We start from the raw sequence: 11,457 nt of genomic DNA on the forward strand, positions 1-11,457 counted from the left end.
TTATTATTTCATTCAAGCTACAACATCCCTTCCTTCTTGTTTTGGTGGACACACTCTCTTCCATGGGTCCTGCAAATATCCTGAGTCAAGGCTGCTCCTGGTTCCCAGGTCACAGATGCTGCCTCTTTATCTGACAGTGCATTGGATGCTGAGGCTAGTCAGCTTAAACTGCCACTACAAAATCCCACAGAGGGTATATTAGACAACAGACCGACTTTCTGTTCTAGAGCCTGGAGTACAAGACCAGGACCAAACAGCATTGGTATCTAGTGAGCTCTCTCCTACTGGCATGTTTTCTCTGTGTATGCCCACAAGCTTTTCCTCTGTGTGTGAGGAGAGTGCCTTTGGTCCGTGTCTCTTTCTCCCCTTAGAAGCACACAGTCCTGCCAGATCAAGACCCTACCAGATGACTTTGTTTAAGATTAATGACCTCCTTAACAACCCCATCTCCAAATACAGTCACATGAGAAAGTAAAGCTTCAACCTCTGAGTTGGTGGGTAAAGGAGAACATTCTGTCATGGAGCCTCACTGCCACTTGGGCAAGTGTGACCTCATAACTGATGTCAGTTTCAAAGCATTCCAGAAAGGAGTCTGCAGTTGGCACATCAACCAGACTCTGAGAGGATCTTCTGTCAACAGAAATAGCCCCAAACTTTGAAAAGAAAAAAGGGAGAATGCTGTGAGATAGTGCTCTTGTACACTGTAAAGATTTGTCACTCATATTGGCTTAATAAAATACTGATTGGCCAGTAGCCAGGCAGGAAGTATAGGTGGAGCAACCACACTAGGAGAATTCTGGGAAGAGGAAAGGCAGAGACGCAATCATCATCCAGAAGCAGAGGAAGCAAGATGAGAATGCATTACTGAGAAAAGGTGTCAAGCCACATGGCTAAACATAAATAAGAATTATGGGTTGATTTAAGCTGTGAGAGGTAGTTAGTAATGATCACGAACAATAGGCCAAACATTTTATAATTAATATAAGCCTCTGTGTGTTTATTTGGGACTGAATGGCTGTGGAACCAGGTGGGACTGAAACTTCTGTCTACAATCCTCTTCTTGTGGATAAGTGGTTACATGACAAGCATGGATTTTAGCATCTAGGGGACATTGGATAGTATCTAAAGACAACTCTGGTTATGGATACAACTGGAATCTAAGAGGAAATGACTAGGGATGCTATTAAGCCTTACATCTGCTGAATTGACTGAATTAGCAGTGGGGCCAGGGTGGAGAAACCCTGCACTGTGGTGTAACACTCATGTGAATTGGGATGCACTTCTCTATGGAAGACCCTCTCACAGAAGCCCAGACTGGAAATAAGGATCTTGGATACTAGTGTCCATGTTAGCATGGAAATTCCCATCCTAAGCAAGCCTACCTGGAATTGCTAAGGGTTACGCATTTTCGTGGTCTGTCTAGAGTGGAGGGTTCATAGGCTGGCCCTGAGGAAAGAGATCCAGGGGAGATGGCCAGGGTCACAAGTGAGGAAAGTAGACACTTGCTTTCTTATGACGCTCACCACCTCTTTCTGTTTTACCGTATGTGGATCAGGCCTTCACCTCTACCCTCCTCCCGTGCCATCTTCCATAAGCCAGCAGGACTTGACTACTGAACCTATTTGAGATATATCAAATAGGATATATATCTTCCTAAATAACTTTTTCATTTAGAAAAGACCATTTCATTTTCTTTTGGCATATTTTAAACTTTTTATTTATGTGTATGGGTGTTCTTCCTACATGTATCTCTGTGTACCATGTGCATACCTGGTGCCCTTGGAGATCAGAAGAGGATGTTGGATCCCCTGGTGCTGGAGTTATACACAGCTGTGAGCCACCATGGGTCCTCTGGAAGAGCAGCCAGTACTAACCACTGATCCATCTCTCCAGCCACCACCCCCACTCCCCTGCACACACCATTGTCCTGCTTATAAAATTAAAACATACTCTTGGTCAAAAATTTCTAAGGCAAAGAAAGAAAAAAAGAAAGAAAGAAAGAAAGAAAGAAAGAAAGAAAGAAAGAAAGGAAGGAAGGAAGGAAGGAAGGAAAGAAGGAAGAGATTAGAAAGCTCCAGTATGATGGTTTGAATCTTGAATCTTAAATGTCCCCCAAAAGCACCTCTGCTAAGGCTTGCTCACTAGCCTGTGGCTCTGTTCAGAGGTGGTGATGTCTTCAAGAGATGGAACCAGGGCTGGAGATGTAACTTCATGGTAGATCACTTGCCTGGCATGCACAAGGGCCTGGATTATTTCTCTAGAATAAAAAGATAGGGATTTTGTTGTTGTTGTTGCTTGAGGTTTTGTTTTGTTTGTTTTGTTTCTGTTTGGGCATTTTTTGAAGCAGTGTTTCTCTGCATAACAGTCCTGGAACTCACTTTGTAGACCAGGCTGGCCTCAAACTCACTGAAATCTTCCTGCCTCTGCCTCCCAACTGCTGGGAATAAAGGCATGCACTACCACCGACCAGCCAAGATAGGGGTCCTAAAGGGAGAAAACATTTGGGGTTGAGGAGTGTGCCTTCGAAGGGAATGCTGTGCTCTGCCCTCTTTTCTGTTTCCCAGCTACCACAAAGGGAGCAGACCCCATCTATGAGCTCCGGCCATAGTGTGTGATGGGCTGAAGCCTTAGCCAAAGTGTATATTTCTTATTTTAAGTTTGTTTATCTCAGGTAATTCATCACCGAGCCAAAAGGCTACTAAAGCTCCCAGAAATTAAGAAGTAATCTTTACTCACAATCTCCCCTCCCAAAGGCCATTGCTGCTTAGATGTCACAGTTTCGTCAGCCTTCCATATACAAAACAAATCTGGTACATGGACAATCACAGCTCAAATGGTGCTATTGTAAAGCAATTGTATTTGTCTCTTGTAGCTCTTTGTAAATTTGGCCAGTGAGGTTAGTGTCCCTGGCTGCAAAATTAGGTAGCCTGGAGAATTGTCTGTCCCCTCATGGCTAGCTGCAAAGCCATGGAGTCTTCTCAAGCTTTAAAATGCAGGGGCAAGTCAGAAATGGTCATTTCCAGTGCAGAGCGAGGTGCTCATTGGTCTTCGTTTCCAGTAAGACTTCTTTTTCAGATGCCGGGAGGAAGGGAGGTTGTGGCTGCTTTTCTCTCTCCTCCCCAACACCCCAGTCTTCTCCTCTGGACCAATGGATACTGGCCAGGAGGAAAGCAGATGAGAGTCTTGGAAGATAAGCTTGTGTGTGCTGCACTTCAGAAATGCCTGAATGCTACTTTCTAATTAGAAATGGCTTTGGATTACTCAGAGGCCCTGCCTCTGAAGATCCCTTGCTTACAATGCCTAGGATACAATGACTTTATCATCTGTGGGTTTTTCCCCTCACTCTGCCCCTCAGAAAGCCAGTCATCCACTGCCATTTTTCTCTGTACTCTATGCAGCTTCCATAGGCAATGGTACTGGGCAGGGCCTCCATCTCCCTTTCCCTGACAAGTGTCCTGAGCTACGTACCTGGGAAATAGGCAGAAACTCACCCCCAGCAGACTCCATGAGTGTGTATAGCTGGGGCAGTACCAGCCTGCACTTCACTCTGAACTCTAAGATAGCAGAGGTATGCCCTTCCCGCCTTAGGGTTTCACAGGCAGGGATCTCAATCAGAGTTGTCCACTGCTTCCATCTTCCCAAGGCAGGGGACACATGCCAAGCTTCCCAGCAGGCTCGACTGAACCTCTTCCAAGATCTTAGGGGATTCCAGGTCCTCCTAAGATCCTAAAACAATTTCTTCTAAAACATCGCCTTTCAAAATCCTTATCGTCTGACTCTCACCGTGGAACCACAGCCACTGCACACCGTTCTGTGTCCTTCTCTAGCCTTGTCCCTGAAGAATTGAAATATTTTAAATTCATGTATAGCAACCGGGAAGAAAGAAGAGATAAGGAAGGGAGCCAAATTAGGGGGAGAACTGTAGAAAAGAATTATTTTTTTCCATCCTTGGAGGTGTGTATGCTTTCTGTAAGCATACCAAGTGGGTTGTGTCTTTCTTGGTTGGCTGATAAAATTATATTTGAGGAACTAAAAATATAAACATTTAATAATGTTTTAGAAACTCCCAAAACTTCCCCCAAATTGTTGTCGTCTCCCCCCCCCCCACCCCGTGCTTCTTTCTGTGTTTCTTAGATGCTTCACAGTACCGCTTATTTTTTCTGAATAAAAACATTGCAATTGTCCAGAGCTCTCTTCCTTTGCCCCAGTCAGGGCAATTCATCCCCAGAGCTGTTAGTTCTGCCCCCTTGTGGTTGTCTCCTAACTAATACTCATCACTAGAGCCCAAGGATGGCCATTGGAATGGGGCCTTGGATCTGAGTTTATTAAGAAACAGATCAGGGTTTTCCAAACTGGTCGCAGGAATTAGGCGTTTGTCCTTGTCTCGCAAGTGGCGTGGGCTGGCTGAAAGCCGGTAGTTAAGGTGCCGAGGGCGGCTGTAGCGGGAGTGTTGGAGCATCCGCTTGGTTGAAGTTGAAGCTTGCTGTTGAAGATGGCAGACCCAGATGTCCTCACCGAGGTTCCAGCAGCATTGAAACGGCTAGCCAAGTATGTCATCCGGGGCTTCTGCGGCATTGAGCACGTGTTGGCCTTGGACATCTTGATCCGCAACCCCTGTGTGAAAGAAGAGGACATGCTGGAGCTGCTCAAGTTCGATCGGAAGCAGCTTCGGTCTGTTTTGAATAACTTTGCAGGGAGACGAGTTCATCAAGTGCAGAATGAGGGTAGAGACGGCCGCAGATGGGAAAACCACGCGCCATAACTACTACTTCATCAACTACCGCACTCTTGTCAATGTCGTCAAGTACACACTGGACCACATGAGAAGGCGGATTGAGACGGATGAGAGAAATTCCACCAATCGGGCCTCCTTCAAATGTCCTGTCTGTTGCAGTACTTTCACGGACCTAGAAGCTAATCAGCTGTTTGACCCTATGACAGGAACTTTCCGCTGTACCTTTTGCCACACAGAGGTAGAAGAAGACGAATCAGCAATGCCCAAGAAAGATGCTCGCACACTTTTGGCAAGATTTAATGAACAAGTTGAGCCCATTTATGCATTGCTTCGGGAGACAGAGGATGTAAACTTGGCCTATGAGATACTTGAACCGGAACCCACAGAAATCCCTGCCCTGAAGCAGAGCAAGGACCAAGCAGCCAGTACTGCTGGGGCTGGCGGCCTGGCAGGCGGGCACCACCGGGAAGCATGGACCAGCAAAGACCCCTCTTATGAGGACTTATATACTCAGAATGTGGTCATTAATATGGATGACCAAGATGATGTTCATCGCACCTCGCTGGAGGGGAAATCTGCCAAAGAGAGGCCCATTTGGTTGAGAGAGAGCACTGTCCAAGGGGCCTATGGTTCTGAAGAGATGAAGGAAGGTGGCATCGATGTGGACACATTTCAGGAGCATGAGGAAGCCCACTCAGGACCTGATGACAATGAGGAGGTCATGCGAGCTCTACTCATTCATGAGAAAAAGACTTCCTCAGCGACAGCCGGCTTGGTGGGAGCATCCGCGCCAGTGACTGCTGCCAATGGCAGTGACTCGGAGAGCGAGACCAGTGAGTCAGATGACGACTCCCCGCCCAGGCCAGCAGCTGTGGCTCCCCATCATCGGGATGAGTTTGAGGAAGTAGCTGATGACCCCATTGTTATGGTAGCTGGCTGTCCATTCTCCTACAGTGAAGTTAGCCAGCGTCCAGAGCTGGTAGCCCAGATGACGCCAGAGGAAAAGGAGGCATACATAGCCATGGCCTCCGTTAGCTCATTTCAGAGAGAAACTCCCCACAAGTGCTTAAGTGGCTTCCTGCCCTCCTGGTGCAAAGCGCCTGTTAATCTAGTACAAAAGCATAACAGGAGAGAAAGGTTGATTTTTAGTTTTTCTAAATGTCAGAAACTTCCAAGACAGGTAGGTGGGCTATGAGTATTCCCTTCCCTCTTATTACTCAAGTATTAATATTTTTCCGTAATTCCTTATCTTCATTTTTAGGATATATTTTTCTCACTCAGACTAAAATGTTCCTGTCTACCTACCTACAGACCCCTCTTAGGATAATCTTATCCTAATATAACTGTTTCCTAGTCGAGCATTTGAAACAATTCCTTGTAGTTCTGCAACCAAAGCAGCTTACCAAGAAAAGATTGCTGCTTAGGGGAACCCCAAATACTTCATATTTCCTCCAATTTGAGTTTGGGGTCAAACTGTAAATGGGGTGAGAGAGTACAGAAGAGAGAAAGAGGAGTTAGAGGCGAGAACGCACACATGTCCAGGGTTACAGAGAACAGCAGGTAGCCATGCTCTCCTGGAGAAGTCAGAGGAAAGTGTGCACACACAAGGGTAAGGAGGCTGTGTCCAGGACTGAAGAACTGAGAGCGTGGGGACAGCGCCTTACAACTGCTCCAGTATGATTTGTACATCTCCATGTTTAGCTGAGCCTGGTCTCACTTCCCTCCTGTTCTCTAGGCCTTTGCCAGTGCTCTTGATTAGGGAGCTGTTCCAGTCGAAAGCGGTAGAATGGCTGATTACGCTGCCCTCCCTCACTCTTCCCTCCACCATCAAAGCCTGTGTCTCTCCTCTGAGTCTTAGAGACATCCTAGTGCTGCCCCTGTGCCATTGAGCAGTGTGACCTCAAGGAACATAGGCCTGTTGGCGTGGGGTCATTCCTCAAGGCAGAACTTCCAAAGTAAAGGACTCTCATAAGGTCTACAACAGTTACATCTTATAGTATTTCCCCTTGCATTGTGACTTTTAATTATTGTTTTGTAGTATATGTGTGAAGCGAAGAGCATTTTAGACTATCTGAGCCTTGTATAAAGTGATGATTCATTTACCTGGTTGTTGGATGACTGAATATTGAGTCGACTTATTATTGTTTAAAATTTGTTCATTTCTAGCTCTGACATTTTGGAACATAGCTAGAATGACTCCTCTTCCCATTTAAAGATGTCAGAGGCTTCTGGCCATCATCTAATATCATAGGTGCGACTGGATGCTATTGCAACTTTTTTGGAAGGGGGCAATGAATTGCCTTAAAATACCTTTTATGTATTTATCTTAAAGACACAAAACTGTTCAACTTTTAAATTTTGTTTTTTTAAGCTTTCATGGTTCTAGAAATGTTAATTTTTAAACCATGATTAATGTTGAAACTATGTTCTTTATTGCATTTTATATGAGTATGTGTATGAGTGTGCTTTTCTATTGTGGAAAATGTATTAATAAAGACACTGATTAAAGCAGTGTTCGAATTAGACTGGGGGAAAAAAAAGAAACAGATCAGTCCTTGCCTAGAAGGAGCTCAGTGATGCTTAAAATCAGAATCCACTTGACTTGCTGGAGAGAAGGTGGCACACTGTGTGGAGAGGGTGGCAAGACTTGTAGAAGAAGTGCACTGAGCTGAGGGGAAGAGGGAACATTCTAGACTGACTCCTAGTCTGTGTTCCAGCCACAGCACAGAGAGTGTTCAGCTCAGTGGAAGGCTGAAAGTGTGGACCTAAGGGATAGAGAGCAGAGTCAGAGACTTGGGGGTGTCATTCTAGAGAAACCTGGTCCTAGGTAAGCTATGCAAGCTTCAGTTTCCTCTCCCAAAGAAATGGGGGTGATAATAATGCCTACCTCATAAGTCTGTCTGTGAACATTAAATGTTGAGAATTCTGCATTTTACTTGGTCTTATGAGTAAACATAGCCATTGGTGGCACGTGGCGCCGGGTACTTCTGAGGAGGGTAAATAAAATGTGTATTCCAATAAAACATTTGCTGACATTTTATTTTAAAAAATAATCCATTGGTATTTTCCTAGTCAGCTTTAATTCAACTTGACACAGCCTCGAACCCTCTGAGAGAAAGCTTACGTTGAGGAACTGATCAGATCGATCTGTGAGTACATCAGTGGGGATTTGCCTTGCTTTCAGTTTTGATGCAAGAGAGCCCTGCTCATGGTGGGTGGCCCCACCCCTAAGTGATCTTGGGCTATCTAGAAAAGCTGGCTAAGTACGAGCTTGTGACTGGACGAATCAGCGTCCTTGTTCCTCTGCAGTCTCTGCTTCAAGCTCCTGCCTAAGTTCCTGCTCAGCTTCTCCCAGTGATGGACCCTCTCTTCCCCTAAGTTGCTTTTGGTCTGAGTGTTTGTTATCACAGCAACAGAAATCAAACAAACTAGCAAAGGCATAGATAATGATTTTACCAATAAAGATGAGAGCTAATTTGCATATGCATGGGACGACTGTTCTTGTCTCTCTCACTCAATCCAACCCCAAAGTTTTGATACACAGGGCAAAAAATTACAAATCTGTTTTCCATAATTAAACCTTTGTGTTTCTGTGAAGTAGAAAGCTGTGTGTATTGAAAAGTTAGCCTATAATATATAACAACCATCTGTAATCTAAGCCAGGGGCTTCAGGTAGCACCCACTGGCACGCACAGTGCAGTATATATCTGAAGTTGCACGATTCACCATGAGTAAGTGCTGCCAAGCACACTTCAGATTCGTTCTGTGTTGGATTTTGAGTTATTGTTTTAGTTGTTGCGTGTTGAGAATACTATTTATTGTTGCTAAATTTTTCACAACTCCCCATTCAGTTATGTGACTCCATGTTGGGCCATCAGACACAGTTTTAGGGAGGCCTGCCTTAAAGAATGGGTGACACACGTGGGTGAATATCCCGAGAAACATGCGCTAAGGCAACGCTTGCCGGCCAACCCAAGGAGCCCCAAATTGCCTTTAGACCGTGGTGAGCTGTTTTGGGCGTTTGCCACCAAGCGACATGACTTGAAGAGAACCCCGTGAAAGGGATAAAAGATTGGAAGGTGCTAATTCATTTAGTAAATACTTATTTTTCCTCCTCCTCATTTAAAATCATGCCAGGGTGCTTATGAAGAAAAAAGAACAAGAGAGAAGCAGCAGGAGCCTGTGTTCTGGGAACTTCTCTTCTAACAGAGTAGGCACATCCATCAGTTCACCCCACAATACAGAGCAGACACATTGGTTGGTCCACCTCACAGTATGAAGGAGACACACCCATCAGTCCACCTCGCGCTACAACATGGGTACGCGTCACAGGAGGCTGTCGGGTTTCAGCCACTGTAGGAGCGAGAATGAGAGTGGGTTCGTGGTGTGATGCTCTGAAGTCACCTCACAGGGGACACATCCGGCTGACTCAGCCCTTTCCACTCAGCCAGATAGCATGGCTCTGCCTCCTTCCTTGCTTCGGAGATCCAGGTGAAGCCAGGGAGAGGAGTTCATTCTGTGAGTGCTGGGTGCTGGTAGCAGAGCACACCAAGAGTTCTCAAAGGAAGCCTCATGTTCTTTGGGGAAGATGTTGGGTTGTCACAGGGATTAGGGACAGTGAGAGACACCGAAAACAACTCTCTCTTTTGTAGGATAGTCCAGTCACCAGGATGAAGAATTACTCTGCTCAGCCTTCACAATGACACATAGACAAAGCATCTGCTTATGAATCTGAACCAGAGTCAAAGTTGCCTCCCAGGAGGCACACCCAGGTCACAGGGCACTGGACTTTCCAGCTAGTGTGAATGGAGTGGAATTGACAACTTGTTCTTCTTGAAACTCTGGAGTTATTTACTATTTTGGAAAAAGTCATATTAATATAACCATGGTGTCACATTTGCAGAGGCATTCTCCCTCACCTCTCTCTCTCTCTCTTTCTCTCGTCTCTCTCTCTCTCTCTCTCTCTCTCTCTCTCTCTCTCTCTCTCTCTGACACACATACACACACACACATACACACACACACTTTTACTTAACCCTGTTTCAAATATAAAAATATATAGGCAATTTTTTGGACTCTGGAGTGTGTTAAACTATTTGCCTTTTCTTTCTCCTGCAGTTGAAGCTTTTAAAAATGATTTGTATAAGTCAGCTGTATTGACCATAGGTTTTGCTACATAGAGTAAAGATGGCATTATAAAGTTTTGTTATTGAAAGTGCTGTGGGAGTGGCAGGAGAGAGAGGGAGAACTGGTGAATTAGATCTTGTCACTAGAGAAGATGGAGACCCATCACCAAGTGATTCACTACCCTTCCTGGCCTGTCCCTAATGCGTCCTTGTAAGATGTTGTCTGGTCAGCAGATAACTGTGTCTGCTCTGAATTTAGCAGAGACTGAGCGCCCAAAGAAAGACCTGGGGGGAGGGAGATGTACCAACAATGCTGATAAAAATCTATACTCACATTCAAACCCCACATTAACCCATGAGGCTTCTGACAAGACCGAAATGGATCCCTGAGTCACAGAGTACAGATTCCTCTCGCACATTGGTCTCTTTCGTCAGGCCAAGGCAGCCAGTGACCTGAACTAAATAGCCAGGACTAAATGTAAGCTCACTAGGACCCTTCCTACCCCATCTGGATCCCTTTGATGCTCTGACCATCACCTTGGAGCTCTGGTTTACAAGAAGATGCTGTATTTATAGACCATCTTTTTGAGAAACCTGAAGGCTCTTTTTGGAGATTAGCTCATTGCCGCAGGGGTAGAGGTGAGTGATGGAGCCAGAGGTTGGTGCTTCTATCCCTGTAAGGCAGAAGAGTGAGCCAGTATGGAGGCCACAGACTCCCCGAGCCTCTGTCTCCAGTGTGACCTCTGATGAGTCTCATCAGCCCCTCTTTTTCTAGACACTGAGATCTTAGCCCAAAGACAGGCATAAGGAGCTTCAAGGAAGAATCTGCTGGGTCTGTGATTCTGTGTTTCTCGTGGCTGCTGCAACAAGCTGCAAGCTGGCAGCCGCCGCATTTGGAGCTCTGTATAAATACATACAATATAGGATTTGCTTTTTAAAAAAGAAATTGGATTTTTCCGTGTTACCCAGCTGGCCCTGAGCTCCTGGGTGTAGTTGGGAGTTTCGATGCCTCCACCATGCCTGGCTGAAATGTACTTAAGGCAATTTTCGTTTGGTGAGTGTCCGCCAAGGATTCATTACCACTGAAGGCGTGGTCTGCATGGTGGTGTGTGGGTGGTAGTAGGATCTTTGGGAGGTGGGATTCCCAGGGAGTCCTAAGGTAGACCTGTTGTTAGAGCCCTATGTATCCTCCTTCTCTGACCTCTTTTTTTTTGACATGTAGCCCCTTGTTTCTTTAGGCTTCCACCATAATCCACTGTCCTCACAAGAGGCCAAACCAGTAGAAACTCCAACCATGCCCAGTCTTACACTTTGAAACTCAAAGGCAGTAATCCAAAAAATGTTTTGTTTGGGGGCTGGAGAGATGGCTCAGAGGTTAAGAGAACTGATTGTTCTTCCAGAAGTCCTGAGTTCAATTCCCAGCAACCACATAGTGGCTCACAACCATCTCTAATGAAATCTGGTGCCCTCTACTGGCCTGCAGGTGTACATGCAGGCAGAGCACTGTAAACAAAACTTTTTTTTTTTAAAAAAAAATGTTTTGTTTGTGTAAGTTAGCTGCTTCCGGTATTTTGTTGCAGTAATACACGGCTGATA

At 45.4% G+C, this 11,457-nt stretch overlaps 1 protein-coding gene across 1 annotated transcript; it reads left to right on the top strand.

Annotated features, from left to right (window-relative positions):
- Positions 1-4,392: 4,392 nt before the first annotated feature.
- LOC126488502 (general transcription factor IIE subunit 1-like) lies at positions 4,393-6,494 on the top strand. The gene is given in 3 exon segments (XM_050122025.1): positions 4,393-4,687; positions 4,689-5,765; positions 6,471-6,494. Coding segments are annotated over 3 exon segments (1,296 nt in total). The 5' UTR covers positions 4,393-4,492.
- Positions 6,495-11,457: the final 4,963 nt, after the last annotated feature.

Source organism: Alexandromys fortis, unplaced genomic scaffold (genome assembly GCF_014885135.2).
Source record: "Alexandromys fortis isolate MF-2015 unplaced genomic scaffold, M_Fortis_MF-2015_v1.1 scaffold_208, whole genome shotgun sequence".
Classification (NCBI taxonomy): domain Eukaryota; kingdom Metazoa; phylum Chordata; class Mammalia; order Rodentia; family Cricetidae; genus Alexandromys; species Alexandromys fortis.